This window comes from Chiloscyllium plagiosum, chromosome 9, assembly GCF_004010195.1.
Source record: "Chiloscyllium plagiosum isolate BGI_BamShark_2017 chromosome 9, ASM401019v2, whole genome shotgun sequence".
Classification (NCBI taxonomy): Eukaryota; Metazoa; Chordata; class Chondrichthyes; order Orectolobiformes; family Hemiscylliidae; genus Chiloscyllium; species Chiloscyllium plagiosum.
This window is the reverse complement of record NC_057718.1, coordinates 16765421-16788541: the sequence shown is the minus strand read 5'-3', so window position 1 is coordinate 16788541 and position 23121 is coordinate 16765421. Positions and strand designations below refer to the sequence as shown.

The following is a 23121-nucleotide window of genomic DNA, read 5'->3' as shown; positions in this document are numbered from 1 at the left end:
CACCGTAGGTTCTTATCTTATTAAGTAGCCTAATGTGTGGTACCTTATCAAACACTTGACAATCCATTCTAATATATCCACTGGTTTCTGTTTACTTATTCCTTTTCTTATATCTTAAGACAATGTTTGCCTCATAGAAGAGATTAAAGCCCATTTGTTAATATCAGCAAATTAAAGGGCCTGAAGGATTTTAGACAAACTCCAGGCTGGCTACATTTTGTGTAAATAAGCGAAATATGAAAGATCCTGTAGAATGCTGAGAATCATTGTTGGCAATCACTCGCTAATGAGTATAATTATCTACCTAGAAAATTTTATGTCACTGATGTTATGGACTAGGCCAGACCACTCAAAACATTCCTAAGCAGGCAGCCCACACCAAAACTTTGCAATTTCTTTTGGTAAGTGTACAGTGAAAATTACCCAGAGTAAGTTAACTGGGTTGAGTATCAGGTTTTAAAAGACAGAAATGTATTCATAAAATTACACAATGAAACACAAAGAACAGAATACAGAACCCCATACAGAATTCAGTCTACCCAAACGTTACATAAATGATTTGGATGCGAACATAAGAGGTATAGTTAGTAAGTTTGCAGATGACACCAAAATTGGAGGTGTAAGTGGACAGTGAAGATGGTTACCTCAGATTGCAACAGGATCTTGACCAGATGGGCCAATGGGCTGAGAAGTGGCAGATGGAGTTTAATTCAGATAAATGTGAGGTGCTGCATTTTGGGAAAGCAAATCTTAGCAGGACTTATACACTTAATGGTAAGGTCCTAGAGATGTTGCTGAACAAAGAGACCTTGGAGTGCAGATTCATAGCTCCTTGAAAGTGGAGTCGCAGGTGGATAGGATAGTGAAGAAGGCATTTGGTATGCTTTCCTTTATTGGTCAGAGTATTGAGTACAGGAGTTGGGAGGTCATGTTGCGGCTGTACAGGACATTGGTAGGCAACTGTTGGAATACTGCGTGCAATTCTGGTCTCGTTCCTATCAGAAAAATGTTGTGAAACCTGAAAGGGTTCAGAAAAGATTTACAAGGACATTGCCAGGGTTAGGATTTGAGCTATAGGGAGAGGCTGAGCAGGCTGAGGCTGTTTTCCCTGGAGCGTCGGAGGCTAAGGTGTGACCTTATAGAGGTTTACAAAATTATGAGGAGCATGGATAGGGTAAATAGGCAAAGTCTTTTCCCTAGGTTGGGGAGTCCAGATCTAGAGTGCCTAGGTTTAAGGTGAAAGGGGACAGATATAAAAGAGACCTACAGGGCAATGTTTTCACACAGAGGATGGTACGTGTATGGGATGAGCTGCCAGAGGAAGTGGTGGAGGCTGGTACAATTGCAACATTTAAGAGGCATTCGGATGGGTATATGAATAGGTAGGGTTTGGAGGGATATGTGCTGGGTGCTGGCAGGTGGGACTAGATTGAATTGGAATATCTGGTCGGCATGGACGGGTTGGACTGAAGGTTCTGTTTCCATGCCGTACATTTCTATGACTCTAGACTTAATTATGCTGTTCTGAATATACAAAACAGTCCCAATAAGCAAACCCCTTAAAAAGCAGTAAAAATGGAGGAAATGCTTACAGGTTGAAGTTAAAAGTGCAGAAAGAGAGAGTTTCACAACCTGTTTCCACACAGCTCACTGTTGAACTCCTAATTGGTTCTGGACTGAACTGCTCAGCTCGAGAACTGACTACTCCCCTTTCATTATACAGGTCACTTCTAAACATGACCACTTTTGCCTGATGTCTCATCTGTTTACATATAAACATAAGGCCTCTCAATCTCTGTACCAAACTAGTTACCCCAGAGCCAGGAGCTGGCTTACGACCCGTCTGAAAAAAGCCAAGGACACGGTATCCTAGAGAAAAGGAACTGCTTTTAGAAAATAGGGACCAACTTTGTGACACTGGTCATGGGTTTTCTAGACCCTTGTGTGGCTGTTAAACCTGATCCTTTCAGGAAGATTAGATTACTTACAGTGTGGAAACAGGCTCTACAGCCCAACAAGTCCACATCGACCCTCCAAAGAGCAACCCACCCAGACCCATTCCCCTACATTTACCCCTTCACCTAACACTATGGGCAATTTAGCATGGCCAATTCACCTAACTTGCACATTTTTGGACTGTGGGAGGAAACCGGAGCACCCGGAGGAAACCCACACAGACAAGGGGAGAACATGCAAACTCCACACAGACAGTTGCATGAGGCGGGAATTGAACCCGGGTCTCTGGCGCTGTGAGTGCTAACCACTGTGCTACCGTGCTGCCCAGAGAAGTACCATCAATGCTGTTAAACATAGATTCCTGGCATCTTTTGGGAGGACAAGTGTATTCACATCAGTGTCCTTGAAGTTACCAATAGCACAGCATCAAAGCCATGATTATCCAAGGCAAGCTTCATCAGGCTGGCCACATGTTTACAATGCTGAAGTTCCAACTGCCAAAGCAAATCTTTGCCCATCCTAGAGCTACACTTTCTACCACACATTTTGCAGATGTTTCTGGAAGGTGAAGCCTTGAGATTGCTGGTATTCCTTTCTGAAGAAAATAGGTTCCTTCATACAGAACATTCCTACAAATTGGTTTGTTCTGAGCAAGGGATTCACAGGTTTTGATGTCTGTGTTGCATTTCTTGAAGTAAGATTTTCAGGATACTTTTAAGCGCTTCCTTGTTCCACCTCTTGGTTAAGTGCCTTGATTGAGCTGGGCAAAGATTTGCTTTGGCAGTTGGAACTTCAGCATCGTAAACATGTGGCCAGCCTGATGAAGCTTGCCTTGGATAATCATGGCTTTGATGCTGTGCTCTTGGTAACTTCAAGGACACTGATGTGAATAAACTTGTACTCCCAAAAGATGCCAGGAATCTATGTTTAACAGCATTGATGGTACTTCTCCAGTACTTCTCCAAGTCTATATGTAGTCCAAGTCTTGGAGCCATACAGGACAGTCAAAGGGATGACTGCCTTACATACAAGAATACTGGTCGCAGTACAGATGGTCATCAAAGACTCTCATCCGAAGGCATCCGGATGCAGTACTCACGGATTGGATGCAGTTTTAGATCTCTGCAACAATGTCAGCCTTGGATGAGAGATGGTTTGCAAGTAGGGAAAATGTGCCGTGTTTGGGAGGATTTATCCGTTAATATTAATGGAAGGATAGACCAGATTTGCCATGGGACAGCTTGGTAAAGGATTTGATTCATACTGAGGTTGAAACTGAGACCAGTTCATGAGCACAGTCCGCACTCTGATCAGGGACATGACAATTAGCAAATTCTAATTCTAATTGTCATGTGTACTCAAGTAGAGAAGTATAGGAGTACAGTGAAAAATTTACAATGTCGCCCCATGTGGCGATCTTAGGTACAAAGTACCTCGGTATAAGTCTTAGATAGAAAATAGAGAAGTAAGGGAAAAAAAATAAATTACCTTACAGTTATGTATATAAATTAGAAAAATAAGAAATAAAGTGAAAAACGTAAACATTACAGTCTTTCTATAAAAGACCTGCAGTAGATCAGTGCAGGGGGCTTCTACACGTGGACTGAATGGGCTTGCAAGCTGCTGACTATCTGCACCTGTCCCCAGTCTAACAATCATCCCTGTTTCAGATATGCTGGCCGACTCGCTCCATTTGCCAGTCATCTGTTTACGCCATTCACAATCAGAGGATATATCTGACTGCAGACAGGAAGTGAGCAGTTGGCGAGCTATTAACATAGCAGGCATGGGTCTGGTCAATCATGTCTAGGGGCTGCTTCCTGATGAAGAGCTCCTGCCTGAAACGTCAATTTTCCTGCTCCTTGGATGCTGCCTGATCTGTGTTTTTCCAGCACCATTCTAATCTTGACTCTGATCTCAAGCATCTGCAGTCCTCACTTTCACCTTCTTCTAAGGAGTGACAGGTGACCTGTGTAGGATCTCTTCATCATGCATTGGGACATTGACCAATGTCATTTGTGCAAGATCATACCGGTTCATCTTGTTTCACAATAACCAGGTCAGTGCTGCAGAATTTGGGAACATAGGTGTCTTCCCACAGATACAGCGAGCCATCGCCTGCACAAATGTGACACCAAGAGAGCCATATCACAATGCTGAGGAATTCATCAATAAAGTAGGGTTTCATTCAACTGATGTTCAAATGATCTATGATCACTGTTACCACTTCCTGTAGGTGTATGCTTGCTGCCCTGCCACTAATCTTACATTCTGAAGCACTCACATGTACCTGTTGCATTAGAGGATACAGGTGCTTGACAAGTATGGTCACTGGGAGATGAGGGATACCCACTGCAACCAGGCTTGTGATGCTGTTGCATATCCCCTTGACTGATGCAAAGCACGGGTACAATACTGCCTATGTTTCGACCATGGCTGTAGCGGAACAGATGATTGTGGCATGGAGCAGGGTTCCTCCAGTAGAGTCTATACAGCGTGTTGGATTATCTTGGTTTGCTGTGCTTTGCACATGTGCAGCTGCAACTAAGATAATGTGCTAGATGCTGAGGAGGAGGACAAGGACAGTGGGGCAAGGAAGCTTTCCTTTCTATGACTGATCTTGGCTGGCTTAAGTGCTACAAGGACCTGATTGTCACATGGCTGCAGTAGATGGGAGCTGGGTACACCAGATCATCATGGACTGTAGACTGGTTATTGGTTATAATGCCAGCATTTTGAATTCTTTGTGAGGCAACCTGCAGCCTCTATTTTAGCTTGTGTTTGTTTTTGGTGGTTTTGAATAATAGTTCATGTTTGTTTGCTTGCATGTACATGATGTTCCTCGACTGGATAATGACCAAAAGTGTGTCAACAGTGATCATTTGAGACAGAGTGGCAATGACTTAGAGGGTGATTAGTTGGAATGTAGCCATGTACAAGGCAACTGTATGGCCTGATACTTTATAACAGAGCTGAAAATGTGTTGCTGGAAAAGCGCAGCAGGTCAGGCAGCATCCAGGGAACAGGAGAATCAACGTTTTGGGCATAAGCCCTTCTTCGGGCTTATGCTCGAAACGTCGATTCTCCTGTTCCCTGGATGCTGCCTGACCTGCTGCCCTTTTCCAGCAACACATTTTCAGCTCTGATCTCCAGCATCTGCAGACCTCACTTTCTCCTACTTTATAACAGAGACAAGGATGAGAGAATGGTATTATATGTGTGAGGGAGTGTTAGCTATGTCAATTACATGCCATGAGCAGTATGGCTTTGTGGCTCCTGTGCCATTATGTATCACATTGCCAATGTTTTCCTGGGTGTACAATAGAGATGGCATGGGTGCAAAAGATGCTGTTCTTTTGACAGATATCTGGTGATTGGTGAGTTACTTTGGGAACAGTGTGTGGGATAATGGGAATAGGATCAGACATGAGGAACGCTATGGGGTGAGTTGATCATTAATGAGACTCATTTGGTAAGATATAGTGAGGAATCTTGCTGAGCCATGCAGCAAGAATCACTCAATAAAATTGATGCACTTAGCTAAAAACGAATTAGGTCTAATCCTTACTTTTCCATTTTGGTTGGCCAAATGCACTGAAGGAAATCAAATGATGGTAACCTGCAGCTGTTTGATTGCTGTGATATTACATTCAATACAGTGATATCAGCTGATAATCACTTGGGATGTCAATTTATGATTGTTGTTTGGTACAATTGATGTTAATACCTTAATGATTGCATTTTATTACTGAGATCAGGTAATCCCTGAAAAATTGTTTTTAAGAGTGAATGAAATATGTCAAGACAAAGGATATTGTAAGATGGCAAAAATATATGGTAGGGCTTTAAAAGTTATCACTAATGAGCATGGAAACACTTTGTTTTTCACTGACTTATTTTCAAGAAGGAGGGGGAACTCCGGCTTCAAGGAGAGGCATTTACTACTGCTTTTAATTTTTGAAAATTAATTTGACTCTGAATTGTGAAAATGTCTCTGAGCACACTTTTCTTCGTTTTAACAGATCTATCATGAGTTAAAATGACTCCCTAATAAGGAAATCATTTGTTTTCATATTGTAGAGAGCGAGATGACTTGATGAATATGGTGGCAACTTTGCGAAGCAATATAAATGAAATGCAGGCCAGGGAAGACTCTGTATGTCGGCAAGTGAAACAAGCTACGGAAGTAGCAGAAGAAGCCAATTTGGAAAAAATACAGGTATTAAGCAGATAAAGTCGGCACGATTCAATAGATACAAATTCCATTGTTCTAAAATTAAAAATGTTGGAAATATGCACTAGATGTGGCAGCGTCTGAAATGAGAAACAGAGTAAACATTTCGGCTCATTGACCTTTCATCAGAATTGTTGTACCTGATTTGTGTGTGTCGCGAGAAGTGCAAAGAAATCATGAAATAATTAGATTACTTACAGCGTGGAAACAGGCCCTTCAGCCCAACAAGTCCACACCGACCTTCCGAAGAGCAACCCATCCAGACCAATTCCCCTACATTTACTCCTTCACCTAACACTATGGGCAATTTAGCATGGCCAATTCACCTAACCTGCACATTTTTGGACTGTGGGAGGAAACCGGAGCACCCGGAGGAAACCCAAGCTGACACGGGGAGAATGTGCAAACTCCACACAGGCAGTTCCCTGAGGCAGGAATTGGACCCAGGTCTCTGGCGCTGTGAGGCCTGTGCCGCCCATGTACATATATAGGGCCTTTCACAGTCTCTGACTCAACAAAACATTAAAGATGACTTGATAACTTTTAAATTGCTGTCTGTGGGCTCCTGATATATGCACATTGACTGCCTCATTTCATACATTACAATGTTGACAGTATTGGGATGTGGGCATTGTTGGATGAGCCAGCATTTTTTGACCATCCTTTAAGAAGCTGTGGTGAGCTGCTGCCTTGAATTGCTGCAGTCCATTTGATGTGGGTAGACTGTTTGCGTGGGAATTGCAGGATTTTGAACCAGTGATAGTAAAGGAATGGTGATTTATTTTCAAGCCGAGATGGTGAGTGGCTTGGAGAGGAACTTGTAGGTGGTAATACTCCTTTGTCCTTCTAGATGAATGTTGTCCTGAGTTTGGACATTGTTTTCTGTGAAGTTTTGGTGAATTCATGTGGAGCATTGTACTTTGTTTGGCTGCTAAATACTGTATAAAGAGGAAACATTATCAGGGCTAAAGTCCTCATTTGAATCAGCATAAAAATATCCACTGTCAGAAAGAGGAAGTGGAAGTTTAGAGCAAATATATATCTGCATATATAATATTATTATATGTTTCATTTTAGTAAAATGATATTCTTTCCATTAAATAGAAAACAAAAATGTTTTTAAAATATTACTTTAATTTCTTCCTTTTGTAAAAGCTCTAGTACATTAATTTTCTTCTGAGGAGAAAGTATTTGGGAACTACAGGCCCCTCGTATTGCAGATATTTTTAAAAAATAACCCATCGACTTGACAACAAATCATCACATTTTTCTCCTGTAACAAACAAAAACAGAAATTGCTGGAGAAACTCAGCAAGTCTGGCAGCATTTGTGAAGTGGAAACAGCATTAACATTTCAAGTTGAGACCTTGGCTTCTGAAGGAGGGTCTCTGAACTCAATATTTTAACTATGTTTTGTCTTCACAGATGCTGCCAGACTTACTGAGTTTCTCCAGAAAGTTTTGTTTTGGTTTCAGATTTCAAGCATCTGCAGGTCTTTGTTTTATTTCACTGTGGAATCTGATTTGTAGAGAATCACCATCAGCTGGTATCACAACAAAAGTAAAGAGTGATACTGTAATTTCACAGTTTCACGAGCCAGCAAGAAACCAACACCATTCAGAGGGACCTCAACATTCAGGTAGATATTTGAAAAGCTTACTTTCAGAGCAGTTGGTAGGAACATTGAGTTTTTATTTTGTTGGCACAATCCATCGTTGAAGCAGCATCCATAATTCAGTTGTTCAAAAAGCAGGAATACTGAAAGGCTCAAGAAAAAAACAGAAATGTTTTCTGTAGACAAGGAGACTTGTGTGGAGAAAGGAAAAACATAATTTCGATGATGCTACCTCATTTTCCTCCTGTAAGACACTCCTTCAAATCTACCGCTTTAACAAATGCCTTAGGACATCTTACAATGTTCAGGAAACTGTTCTTATTGTGAACAGCAGTACCATTTTGTGCTAACGCACTATTATTTCACACTACAAAAACATAATACTTTTTTCCTTTGGATTACATTACTGTACCCATTTCAATATTGCAATATTGCTGTAATTTAACTAAAAACTTTTCTGTAGTGTTTGGGAACTTTAACCCAGTTTTTCAGATGGACCTCACATGAAACTATGATCTGGCTCCATTTCTAAACCTACGTACAATGAAACAGCCTGTCTTGTTCTGTTTAGTTTCAAAGGACAGTTTGATTTTCCTTTTCCCTAGGCTCTGGTCCATTGTGAGCAGCTGAAGAATGAAATGTTGCGTCAGAAAGAACGGCTAGAAAGGGAGTTAGCTTCTCAGCAAGAAAAGATTGCAATTGCCAAGAAAGCTGTGCATGAAGAAATGAGGAAAGAACGAGAGGCATTGGCATCAAAGGTAAAAACAGAGAATGTTGCTGTTTTACTTGTTAAAAAATTACTGCTTGCTCAATATACAATGATAGTGCTTCATACAATGATAGTGAAATGGAATTAATATTTTTAACCACGTTTTAAAAAAACTGGATAGTCATTCAAACATAAAATTTAACCATGTATCTCATATTAAAAGTTGAAGCTGCGAGATGATAGAAAATCAATTATCAGTTGAAATATTACTGATGTTGTTTGTGTCATGACCAATAGGTGGGGATGGTGAATGGTAAGATGAAACTCAGTTCTGTGAAGCAATTTTGATAGTACATTTAACAGTTGAGCAAAAAATAGCTGTGTTGAAGAATGGACAAATCTAATTTTGTTGCAACAACTCCTGCAGCTTTGAAACAATATGATCCATTGTTGTATGATCGATATTGGAAAATGCATTATGTTTCCTAACCAAATTACAGATTTAACCTTATTAAGAAAAGGGGCATTTTTTTTCTCAAGCTTATTGACTTCCTGTTGATTTTGGTAAGGCTTGACAACTTTGCTACTTGAAGAAGGAGCGAGGTTCCATAAGCTCGTGATTTCAAATAAACTTGTTGGACTATAATCCAGTGTTGTGTAATTTTTTTACTTTATCCACCCCAATCCAACACCAGTACGTCCACATGATGAGAACTTGACCTGTTCTCAAACTGGTGTTCATTATTTCACCTATCTTTTGAATTAATATAATGGATTCTGTACTATCTCTCTCTGTTTCAGAAATATTTAATTCCGCCATATTTTTCCATTCACAATATAATGTCCTGAAAAGTCACTGATCCCATGAAGTAAAACTTGCATTTTTATGCCCTTGTGTACCACTTTCATATTGTGATATTCTGAGAGAGAGGGAAGATAAGACAAATGCTTTTTTCTGCCCCTATATTACCTGAAGGAAGATGCTAAATGTGAAGTGAAAATCACTTACCATAGCAAAGCACCTCCGCCTGGAAGAAAAAATAATCACTCAAGGTAGAGTGGACTAATGGACTTACTGTCACTGTCACTAGTCATACCAGTGGGGTTGGTGTATTTTTGTCCTAATGTGAAGTAATTCCATTTAGATCAAACTAAATTCAGGGTTATTTACCAAAAGGAAATATGCCTGTGCATTCCAATTAATGGCAACTTAAGACTTCTTCCCATCACCACAGGTATTTCATGAGTGGCAATGGATCCCTTTATCTTCTGAAGGCATGTCTTAGTTCGTAAGTGTGCCGTTCCTGCCTGGGCACCCTACTTCCAGTGGACAGACTCCTCACTCCTACTGGAAAGAATACACAGACACAGACAATCTAGAGAAACAACTCAGTCACTGCTTTATCTGTCCCATCTCCCAGGCCAGGACCTCCTTGAGTGACCCCAGCATGGCTGCCCCATTTAGCTCAAATTTGACCTACCAGCAAAGCTTCTGCTGATGGATTGACTGCAGCCCCAGTAGTTGCCATCTGGAGATAGAGCATCCTGTTACATGTGGGTGGAAGCTGTGACTTTAGACAACTAACTAGCTGGCAACAATATGGTAAAGCCTTCCAGATTTGATAGTGTAGGACTTGCCCTGACTTTAGAGCTGCTGGGTTGGGCCACTGCCTCCATGTAATATTAGCACGGTGTGAACTGATGCAATTGAAAGCTTATGGGCCAAGTTCTATCCTATTGATTGTAAGTTTATTTTGAGACAATTTCTTTAAAAGGAATTATTGACCAAGAAATGCAAGCTTTAGGCTCGAAACAATTTACCTTTCGGGGCTGTGAAAATTTATAACTGTATTACAGTTACTTGTCCTCTCTCACTTCTAAATGAATTGTATTGCTGGCTTGAATGTAAATTTGTACAGGTTTTAATAATCATTGCAATCTCAAACTAGTTTAAAAACCTTAATGTACCTATTGTATACTGAATAATTTAGTAAAGGTTCTGGAGCAAAATAACAATTTCATACAAGATGCATGAAATAAGTGTGCATTTACTTTGCACATTACACATGTAATGTGAAATTATTGGTGTAGCTTTCAAAGAATTTATTCCAAACTCTTTATTGACTAACTTCCAACTTTTATGTTACTTTGTTGATATCCAATTGATCCTCTGAAATAAGTTATGAATGTCTTTTGTAGCTATTTGCTGGAGAAATAAGACATTTATCGTTTTAGTGGCCTAGATAAGCTTTTTTGTTCAGCTACAAGGCAAATTTCAAATTAAATACTTCCTCAAATAAATCAACAATTGAAATGTTTTACTCTTAAGAATTCTTAAGAATGTTATGCCAATATCATGGCTTTGAGATATGTGGATAATGGTTAATGTTTCACTCAAAATAATCACGCCTTTAGTTCTGCCCCTTGGATATTCTTCACCAAAGAGAACATCATGTAGTTCACAAGCTTTTATTCTTGAATACCAAAGCCATCTTATTTACCCTTTGGATTAAACACTTAAAGCATAAATCATACATTGTTATTCTAAAATATATTTCTCCAATGCACTTCCTGCTGGCCTCCTGATCACCATCTTCCATAAATTCCAAATGGTCCAACTTTTGAGCTGCCCACACCTTGGACTGTATTCAAAATATTGTCCCTGTCTGCCTATTCCACTTTGCCAAATCTTCCTACCTTGACTGATGATCCAATGTGATCACTGAATCATTGGGGGTATCATTACTGCTGTCTTCCCACAAGTAATCACTTAAAAAAGATTTTTGTTTGCCAACTCTACAGGGCAATCTAGTCAATTCAATCAAGAGTTCTGACTTTCCTTCTCCCTGTTCTATTTGTAATGCCATAAATCTGGCTCTAATTGTCTGCAGGGCTGCTTGCCAGCTTTTGATTGCTATTGATGTATGAGCAAGTTGCTGGAGAGTTCACAGCAGGAATCTCCCCTTAGTTTGGTTCTTCTTTTTTACCCAGGGGATGTATAATGGTAGATCATGTCTGTAGAATAATTATATCACTGTAGTATTTACTAGAGGAAGAGAAGTAGTCAGGGCTCCCCAGGTAGACAGCTTTTAGGGCTGAGTGTTTTCCGACTGTTATAGTATTTCATGTTATGGATTTGATTGTGTTTCAAACTCAGCTTTGCTTCTAATAAAGTTGAAGATAGGATGTTTATTTTTGTTTCTGTCAATGATATTCATGAACAGATTATAATTGTTCTACTTACATTTTTAATTGATGAAGCTGAGTGAATATCCCTAAAAGGAGGAAAGAAATGTAATTTTTCATCAAAATTTGACAACGTCTCAAATAGTCATTTTATTTTCAAAGCAGGAGGTCATGCTTCACAAACTTTACAGGATTATTTGAGAGTACAAGTAATTTTTGACTTATACAGGCTAAATTAGTTTGGTCTTTGGGTGGCATCCGACAAATATTTAGAAAAGAAGCAAATAAAGGTAGGTATTAAATAATTATGCTTATTTCTTCCTGGAAAGCAAGAAAAAGTGTTTGTAACATATTTTGAGGGGCATAGAGACTTGGCATTTTGGGCATTTTCACTCTGTCTAGACATTTCCAAGGATGTAGTTACAGAAATAGCTTGTGTGTATTGAAGAGTGGTTCAATAGATTTTAATGCAGTTTTGTTCTTCTGTCTAGTCTACATCAGTCTTGAATCACTAGCACCACTAGCTACTTAGAATAGTTTTGGTGAAATAATTACCACTTCAAAAAAATCCTTGATAGCTAAAGCAAAACCCAGAGAAAAATGACCATGCTAATCCTTATTCTGCAGGTTATTGGCTTATGCATCATAATAGATGTGAATTTACTTTGAGTCAAGATTAGAGTTTTAAAAAAAACACAAACACTGCTTCTTATCTCATTATTGTTGCAACAAACATGTAACATGAATATAGTATGCATGCATATGGCGTGCAGATATTAAGCAATGTGATTATGAGCTTAACAAAGACTGCTTGTTCAACATTTCAGTACTAAAGGACCCCATACTTCCCCAATAAACATTGGGAAGACCAGAGTCATGGTTTATGTTGCAGCTACAAATTCCATTCCCTTGACACCAAGTCCATCTCTCTCCTGACAACTGTCTGATGCAACATCAGAGAGTTCACAATCTTGGTGTTATATTTGACCCTGAAATGAGCAAATATCCACTCCATCTCTAAGATGGCACATTTCAGCCACTTGAACATCAACTGACTCTGTTTATGCCTCAGCTAATTTAGTGAACTTTGATCCTTCCCTTTGTTACCTCTAGATTTGACACTTCCAACATAACCTGGCTAAAAAACATATACTCTTCATACCTATCCTTGTTGACTTATATTGGCAATCTTGATTTTAAAATTCTCATCTTTGTTTCTAAATAATGCTGATCTTGTCTCTCCCAAACTCTCCTCTCCTCCAGTCTTATAACTCTTACAACCACAACTGCCTCACCTTTACCATAGCCAAGGAGAGGGATAGGAACAGTATTGGGGAGGTATTTAATTGGGGGAGGGGAAATTATACTGCTTTTAGAAGCTGTGGAATATGAATTGGGAACAATTTTTCTACCGGAAATGCACAACAGAAATGTGGAAGCTGTTTAAGGAGCACTTGTTGCGAGTGTTGGATAACTTCGTCCCACTAAGCCAGGCAAGGAATGATAAGGTGAAAGAACCTTGGATGACAAGAGAAGAAAAACTTCTCGTCAAGAGGAAGAAGCAAGCTTATTTAAGGTTGGAGTAGCAAGGATCTGGCTTAGCTTTAAAGGATTACAGGGTAGCTAGGAAAGAACTCAAAAATGGAATGAGGAGAGCTGGGGGTAGGGGGGGGGGGCACGATAAAGTTTTGGTGGGAGGGATAAGAGAAAGTCCAAAGGCATTCTACACGTAAGTGAGGAACAAGAGAATGATCAAAGAGATGATAGGGCCTATCAGGAATATTGGAGAGAACTTGTGCCTGGAGTTTGAAGAGGTAGGGGATGCCGTAAATGAGTTTTTTTGCTTCAGTATTCACTATAGAGAGGGACTTTGTTGATTGTGAGAACACCATGAACCATGTTAGTAGGCTTGAACAGATTGACATTAAGAAAGTGGATATGTTGGAAGCATCAAGATAGATACGTCCCCAGGGCCAGACTAAATATATCCAAGGTTACTACGGAAAGTGAGGAACGAGATTGCTGGGCCTCTGGCAATGATCTTTGCATCCTCACTCTCCACGGGAGAAATACTGGATGATTTGAGGGAGGCAAATGTTGCCCTCTGTTCAAGAAAGGGATTAGGAGACCAGTCAGTCTTATGTTTGTGGTAAGCAAGGTACTGGAAAGGATTCTGAGAGATCGGATTTATGACTATTTGGAAAAACCAAGTTTGATTAAAGATAGTCAGCATGGCTTTGTGAGGGGCAGGTCTTTGTGGTTTTCATAAATGACTTGAATGAGGAAGGGTGGGTTAGTAAGTTTGCCAATGACACAAAGGTTGATGGAGTTGTGGACAGTATGGAGGGCTGTTGGAGGTTGCAATGGGACATTGACAGGATGCAGAACTGGGCTGATAAGTAACCTGGAAAAGTGTGAAGTCATTCAGTTTGGAAGGTCGAATTTGAATGCTGAATACAGGATTAAAGGTAGGATTCTTGGCAGTGTGGAGGAACAGAAGGACCTTGGGTTCCACGTACATAGATCCCTCAAAGTTGCCACCTAAGTTGATAGGGTTATTAAGAAGACATAGGGTATTTTGGCTTTCATTAACAGGGGGATTGAGTTTAAGTGCCGCGAGGTTTTGCTGCAGCTCTATAAAATCCTGGTTAGACCACACTTAGAATATTGTGTCCAGTTCTGGTCGTCTCATTATAGGAAAGGTGTAGATACTTTAAAGAGGGACAGAGGAGATTTGCCAGGACGCTGCCTGGATCGGTGAGCACGTCTTATGAAGAGAGGTTGAGTGAACTCGGGTTTTTCACACTGGAGAGAAGAAGGAAGAGAGGTGACTTGATAGATGTGTACAAGGAAATGAGAGGCATAGATAGAGTAGATAACCAGAGAATTTTCCCCAGGGAAGAAATGGCTGTCACACGGGGTCATCATTTTAAGGTGATTGGAGGAAGGTATGGGAAGGTGTCAGCAGTAGGTTCTTTACGCAGAAAGTGATGGGTGCGTGAAATGCACTGCCAACGGTGATAGTAGACTCTGAGACATTAGGGACATTTAAGCGACTGCTGGACAAGGACATGGATGGCAGTAAATTGAGGGGTATGTAGGTTAGGTTGATCTTAGATTAAGATAAATGATTGGCACAACATCATGAGCCAAAAGGCCTGTCCTGTGTTGTACTGTTCTATGTTCTATGTTCTGTATTTGTTAAAACATCTATGCTGCACTGACCTTTTGAGTATGCCCATTTTAATAATTCCACCATTACCATGACCACGCATTCAGTTATCAAGACTTTTGGGCAGTGCTGTCCAAACAGTTTCCCAATGTGGCTCCATTTTAATGCCTTGAACTTCCTGTGAACTCAGTAAAAATTGCAAGGGCAACAGTTGTTTTCTGTTACAGGAGGACAGCTTTGACAAAGGGTCAGTTAGACTCGAAACGTCAGCTCTTATCTCTCCTTACAGATGCTGCCAGACCTGCTGAGATTTTCCAGCATTTTCTCTTTTGGTTACAGGAGGACAGTTGTTGCCTGGGGCAAGGTGGCTGACCAGGGTATTGGGGAGCAATGTAAACTATTGGATTTATCCCCAAAAAGTAATGAAACACCTCTTAGCAGGCTTTGTTTGTAGCAATAATTGGGCCAAATAATTAATCCTGATCCATCAATATAAAATTAACACAAACATTTAAAGTTGCTTTGCAGCAGTGAAAACTTAGTCTGAGTTCTGTGGCTGCCATTGCTGCTTTGGAACTCTCAATCCCAAAGTCCTGCAGAAGGGTTACAATTGCAGTTTGGGAACCTCTGCCCTAAGCTCTGCAACTCCATTCCTGATCTCTTAACCCCTCATCTGGGGCATCAGCTAGACTTGGAATGGGGATTCATTTCGACCCGGAGACCAGAACACCTTACAGAGATCCCAGAGACCTTAAGAAAACCCAAAGCCGTGCTTGACAAGAAGGACTGTAAAGTGGAACATCAATTCTTTATTTTTCTGCTTTTTTATTCTATGTTTTGGTTTGCTTTTCTGTCAATTTGAACAGAAGATGAAGCTCAATTTAAGCGATTTCTTTTTATTCATTTTGCAATCCAAAATGGCCCCAGATTGTGGCGACAAAAAACACTTTTCACTGTATTTTCACAAATACTTGTTACAGTAAAATCATTCACATCACTTAAGATATTCCTTAAAACCTATCTCTTTGTTGAGACTTTTTGTCACCGACTCTAATATCTATTCATGTGGTTCAGTCCTAAGTGTTTTTTCAATGGTCCAGTAAAATGTCTTGGGGTGTTTTTACTATATACAGAATTTAAGTTCTTTTTAGTAGTATTCCTATTGACTTCTCATGGTTATTGGGAAGTATAATTAACCACCTATCATATTCTTTGGTGTCTGATGAAACAATTTTCTTTCTGCATAACTGAAGCTAGACTGCTGAGTATTTCCAACCTTTCCATTTTTGTTTAAAATTCATGATATTCTGTTTATTTACAGGTGACCTGTTTGTCAGAAAATGTTGCTTGTCTTGAAGGTCAGTTGCAGAGGCTGGTGAGAGAAAGGGATTCAGCGTGTAATCAATTGGAAGAAGCTCAGAACAAGCTAATAAATCATGAGATGGAGATCAATAAGGGAGACATTAGGGACATTTAAGCGACTGCTGGACAAGGACATGGATGGCAGTAAATTGAGGGGTATGTAGGTTAGGTTGATCTTAGATTAAGATAAATGATTGGCACAACATCATGAGCCAAAAGGCCTGTCCTGTGTTGTACTGTTCTATGTTCTATGTTCTGTATTTGTTAAAACATCTATGCTGCACTGACCTTTTGAGTATGCCCATTTTAATAATTCCACCATTACCATGACCACGCATTCAGTTATCAAGACTTTTGGGCAGTGCTGTCCAAACAGTTTCCCAATGTGGCTCCATTTTAATGCCTTGAACTTCCTGTGAACTCAGTAAAAATTGCAAGGGCAACAGTTGTTTTCTGTTACAGGAGGACAGCTTTGACAAAGGGTCAGTTAGACTCGAAACGTCAGCTCTTATCTCTCCTTACAGATGCTGCCAGACCTGCTGAGATTTTCCAGCATTTTCTCTTTTGGTTACAGGAGGACAGTTGTTGCCTGGGGCAAGGTGGCTGACCAGGGTTTTGGGGAGCAATGTAAACTATTGGATTTATCCCCAAAAAGTAATGAAACACCTCTTAGCAGGCTTTGTTTGTAGCAATAATTGGGCCAAATAATTAATCCTGATCCATCAATATAAAATTAACACAAACATTTAAAGTTGCTTTGCAGCAGTGAAAACTTAGTCTGAGTTCTGTGGCTGCCATTGCTGCTTTGGAACTCTCAATCCCAAAGTCCTGCAGAAGGGTTACAATTGCAGTTTGGGAACCTCTGCCCTAAGCTCTGCAACTCCATTCCTGATCTCTTAACCCCTCATCTGGGGCATCAGCTAGACTTGGAATGGGGATTCATTTCGACCCGGAGACCAGAACACCTTACAGAGATCCCAGAGACCTTAAGAAAACCCAAAGCCGTGCTTGACAAGAAGGACTGTAAAGTGGAACATCAATTCTTTATTTTTCTGCTTTTTTATTCTATGTTTTGGTTTGCTTTTCTGTCAATTTGAACAGAAGATGAAGCTCAATTTAAGCGATTTCTTTTTATTCATTTTGCAATCCAAAATGGCCCCAGATTGTGGCGACAAAAAACACTTTTCACTGTATTTTCACAAATACTTGTTACAGTAAAATCATTCACATCACTTAAGATATTCCTTAAAACCTATCTCTTTGTTGAGACTTTTTGTCACCGACTCTAATATCTATTCATGTGGTTCAGTCCTAAGTGTTTTTTCAATGGTCCAGTAAAATGTCTTGGGGTGTTTTTACTATATACAGAATTTAAGTTCTTTTTAGTAGTATTCCTATTGACTTCTCATGGTTATTGGGAAGTATAATTAACCACCTATCATATTCTTTGGTGTCTGATGAAACAATTTTCTTTCTGCATAACTGAAGCTAGACTGCTGAGTATTTCCAACCTTTCCATTTTTGTTTAAAATTCATGATATTCTGTTTATTTACAGGTGACCTGTTTGTCAGAAAATGTTGCTTGTCTTGAAGGTCAGTTGCAGAGGCTGGTGAGAGAAAGGGATTCAGCGTGTAATCAATTGGAAGAAGCTCAGAACAAGCTAATAAATCATGAGATGGAGATCAATAAGGTACAGAATCAACAATGATCCAAACTAGGCACAAAATCTTATAATGTTAGACTGTGAATAATGTGCCTGCCCCATACATAAATTGATGCTATGGAAATTGTGGGTCATTCCTTTAGTTCTCAAGGAAAAATAGTCATCAAGCAAATAGAATGCAAACGAGTTAATTGTATTAGCTGCTATTTATCATCAGGCAAGTATCATATCCAATATTTATTTTACTTGATAGGCATTCTCATAAAGAATCTACTTCCAAATGATCTATTTCATGTTTTGGATTGAGTTAATGCTGGTTTATGTGTTTCCCTTTGCCCTCCCATTGAAATCAGATGGTGCACACCTTTCGGTCAAATGGCAGATTTTGGATCATGCTGCTATTGGTGATTTTTAGTCCATCAGTAATCTGTAGTAAGAAAATGCACACCATGATGTGGAGAAAAATAAATATTTAATTTTAGAAAGCTGAAGATAAGAATACAAAGGAACTGGGAAAGCAGCTAAATATAACCAGGTGTCCCAAAATAGTGCACAGTATTAGCCTGATCTGTGTTTTGATTAAATGCTCATTACTTTTTCAAATTCTGTATTCAATGATCCCTTTATAAAATCTAAAATTCGATTTTACTTCCTTTATTACATTACCTAACTATAGATATGTTCTAATGCACTTGTTAGGGTATGTTATTTTAAAACAAAAATCTGGAATTAAGAGTCTAATGATGATCAATTGCTGATAGTAAGAAAAACCAGTCTGGTTCACTAACGTCCTTTTAGGTAAGTAAACAGCCGTCCTTATCTGGTCTGGCCTACATATGATTCCAGCAATGTGGTTGATTCTTAACTGCCCTCTGGGCAATTAGGGATGGGCAATAAGTGCTGGCGTAGCCATCAATGCTCTCTCTCATCTGGTGAATGAATACAGAGGTACATCTAGAGCAGGTGGGACTTGAACCTGGGCCTTCTGGTTTAGAGGTACGGACACTTCAGACTCCACCACAAAATATATTTTTCAATCAACCTGTTCAGACAACCTTCTGTGACAGGTAGGTCATGAACCCATTTCTTCTGGTACATAGGCAAGGACACTACTACATTACTATTGGAGCCCCCCTAATCTTATCATTTTTAGTTTATTCTCCCAAATTTTATTATGTTGCGCTTCATTTTTAATTAAATTGCATCTGCCATTCTGTCTGTTCATTTTGCTAACTTTTGTGCTCTTGGTACAAATAATTTGAGAAATGGTGAGGCTACTTTTGGAATACTGTGTGCAAGTCTAGTCTCCCTGCTATAGGAAGGATGTTGCGAAACATGAAAGAGTTCGGAAAAGATTTACAAGGATGTTGCCAGGGTTGGACAGTTTGAGCAGTAGGGAGAGGCTGAATAGGCTGGGGCTATCTTCTCTGGAGCGTCAGAGCTGAGGGGTGACCTTATAGAGGTATACAAAATCATGAGGGGCATGGGTAGAGTGAATAGCCAAGGTCTTTTCCTTGAGGTAGGCACTCCAAAACTAGAGGGCATAGGTTTAAGGTGAGATGGAAAAGATTTAAAAGGGGCAACTATTTCACACAGAGTGTATGGAATGAGCTGCCAGAGGGAAGTGGTGGAGGCTGGTACAATTGCAACATTTAAAAGGAATCTGGATAGGTGTAGGAGTAGGAGGGGCTTAGAGGGCTATCTGGCAAATGGGGCTAGGTTTATCTAGGATATCTAGTCAGCATGGGTGAGTTGGACGGAAAGGCCTGTTTCCTTGCTGTACATCTCTATGACTCTATGATGAGAACAAAATTGGAACCTGTGTTGGTCTTTGGTTCAAATTGGTTCAAATTCAAGCAACACTGATTAATTCTCTTTTGTTTTCTATTAAATATTCAACATTTTAATTTATGCTGTCACATTTCTTATTAAACTATATATAGTCATGCTCAGCCCTGTCTTCACCTCAGCTGGAATTGCTGCTTAGCAATTAGAAACATGTCTAATTTTTCTCTAATCTTGGAGAAATAAAGTCATTTTAATACCTTTGTCAGTTTGCTAGCTTAAAACTAGTGACACAGTTTTGGACTTGAAACTGATATAAATTGCAAAGGTTCCCATTGGACACATTTAGCTGTAACTGGGGGGAGGAGTAGAGCAAATGATGATGGTGGAGAGAAAGACACCAGGTTCCTTTGGCATTAAGCAAGTAAACTATGACTTCACATAAACTGCACAATTTATTGGTTTTACTGTAGATATCAGATTCTCCATAATTAATAGGTCAAGAAAATGCAGAAAATTCGGTCTAGGTCTGGCAGAAAGAGAAAGACGTTAATATATCAGGTCATAACTTTCAAACTTAAATTTACTGCCCCTTTACAAATACTCAGCTCATACTGTTAATTCGAAAGATATCCATATTTTCACTTAATGCCTGAAAATAAAACTGGCCATCTGAAGTATTTTGAATTGCATCTGACCACACCATTTCAAACATCAAACAGAACAGCATCTTAGTGTTTTAAAACTGTCACTAAACTTTAAAAATTTGTGTTTTACATATTCTACATCACTTTTGAAATATTCCTTCTCCAAACAACTTTTCCCCTCCTCCCTTTGATTTTCATTGTCCCTGCTTTGTAGTTAGCACATTATAATTATGCACTTCACATTTTTCCTCTTGAACTGACAATTTCCATTTGAGAAATGATGGGCAGAGATGATTTCTTTTGTGTTTGCTGATGATATCTGTGCTTTGCCTTTTGTCTTTGGTGTATTCTGGGCCACATTCATGACTGATGCTTCTTTGTTTGTCTGAGTAACCACATCCTTGAGGTGGCTGAGCATGCTGTGAAGCCTGAAGGATGAATAATAATGCATCATTTATCCTATAGTTGTGACATCTCCAGGTTATAGTTGGAATTGGTTAGAGTTCTTTTCACTGATGATTTGACCACTTTTTAGAGTTGACTGTGTCAGAAACAAGAAATTGAATGTAAAGATGAGAAGCACTTTCTTTATATTTGAAAATTCAAAATTCATAAATCATTTTTGTAGTTATAAATATCTCAGATAATTCTTGCAAATTTCTCCAATAAACAGCATAGCAAGGTAAATAGAAATACTGCATCAGAAATAATTCATTATTGTTGTACTAAGCTGTGTAGAAACCCCAACTCCCACTGCCTTTTACACAGACCTACGTTAATATTTTAGTTAACACGAACCACAGTGTTTAGCTGCCAGTGATTGATGACCTCGTGTCTTCATTTGCTGTGGTGTACATTTTTTAGCAGTAGTGAAAGCTTTCATGCTTATTATTAATTTTGTTATATTACCTGACAAATATACCTGGAAATATATCACAAAAATATTAAAGACTCTATTATGAAAATATTTGCCCTGAAACTGTTTTAATCCATTTTGGGTGCTTGATCTATAAACAACCACTAGAGGGCAATACATTACCGATGACACAGGCTGCTTGAGGTGCTTTACAGCAGTTCAAAAAATGAATGCTGTTAGCTCGTATGTCTAATTCTTGACCTTTTTCGCGTATTGCATCCGGGCTCATTTGTATTTATTTAAATTTCCAAAGACCAATTATCTACTGATCAAATCCATGGACAGTATCCCATGATCGTTCTCATGCACTTTAATCTTCCAGAATGGTGATGGAAATGCTATAGTGCAGTTCTTTTAATCCAGCAATTCCCTTTATCCAGGAATTGAAATTTAGCAAATATTTTCAAAATTGTAGTTGGTCATGCTGTTGGTGGAGAGTATGGGCCTGATACAGCAATATTTATTTAAGTATGAAATAACAATCATTAACTGGAATCTACTAACTACAATGCATAGATTCGTGTGTAATTATTTGTGTTGTGCATATTTGTTCTACATGAGCCACTGGTTCCTTTTACAATGTATTTTAGCTGTGGACTTGTGTACAATTCTCCCCTCCCTGACATTTGTGAGGAAGATGGTGAGACAAGCAAATAATTGGGCACTTTGGCCCAGAGAGATACATGTCTCCTTCTTGCCAACTCCATAATTAAGTGCTGAATGAAAAGGTTTACCATCTCAGCTTGCCAGCAAGTAAGGCCTAGTAATAGCCACTCCAGGGCCTCAACTTGCCACCAGCCTGATTACCTGCCTTCCAACCTAGTAAGAGAAGCTATTGTCCTGGTTTCCCATCAGGAAATCAATCTACTAGGTGGGGGTTTTCCATGTGCTCCAACCTTGGGCCAATTAGGGAAGGAAATGGGGTATAAGGAAGTGGCCGCTGAAGGCTATAATGCTTGCTGCCAGCCCCACGCCCAATAAAACTTAACTATCTGGTAACATAAAGGAAGAAGACATCTAATTTGAGTTAAATTTTCTGAGTATCATATATGGGTTGATGTCCATTTTTACTTGGGAGATAATATTGATTTATCCTTCAAAACCTTATCTTGATTGTACTAAGACATGTTATTTTACCTTTTGAACATTTTGAGGCATTTGTTTCTGTCAAACAAATGTACATTTTAAATCATTAATGGTTCATTTTCATTGACAGAGGGAATGAAATTGGAGATTGCTTTGGTTTGCATTTCACTGCACATTTCTTTCAGATACCTCAAATCCAAAGTAAAAAGGAGAGAAAAAAATTATATTCTTTAGATGTACTTTATTGGTATTGTATTGCCACTAATGTGGTGATTTCTGGTGGGAGATAGAACAGCCTATTAAGTTTCAAATGATGTAGTAATTATGGAAATAAATTTTTAATGACAACAGCTAATAATAAAATTGATATATGGATACGATGACCAAAAACAATTGTCAAATTATGATCAGTACAAAGAAGTAATCAACATTGTAAAAGCTGCTGCAACTATAATGCATACATGTGAGTATGTAAAATAAGGGCAACAGATGAAATTCAAACTAATTGTGCCATTTTGTCTAAAGTATCTAAAATAATCTAAATAAGGATTGAATTTTCAGTTTTGTAATTTATCATGCCTAATCTTCCATTGCTGAACGTTAGATATAACCTGTGTATTTATCGCCAGGATCAAATTAATGCTGGGAAATGGGAAACTTGTGCCACAGTGATCACTATATTTTGAGGTTAGTAGTAAGTGCCATCACTTTACTGCTGACCCCACAATCTGACAATCTTGATCCAGAAAGGAGTAGAAGGGTTTGCACTGCCTCCACAATTTAGGCTTG

The 23121-nt window shown here is 39.2% G+C and overlaps 1 protein-coding gene across 1 annotated transcript in view; it reads left to right on the top strand.

Annotated features, from left to right (window-relative positions):
* sdccag8 (SHH signaling and ciliogenesis regulator sdccag8) overlaps nt 1–23121 on the top strand; it is a 346220-nt gene that overhangs the window by 61520 nt on the left and 261579 nt on the right. Inside the window, exons 9-11 of the mRNA XM_043695478.1 lie at nt 6037–6175; nt 8411–8563; nt 17791–17925. Coding sequence (XP_043551413.1) covers nt 6037–6175; nt 8411–8563; nt 17791–17925 — 427 coding nt within the window. The remainder of the gene's footprint in view (nt 1–6036; nt 6176–8410; nt 8564–17790; nt 17926–23121) is intronic.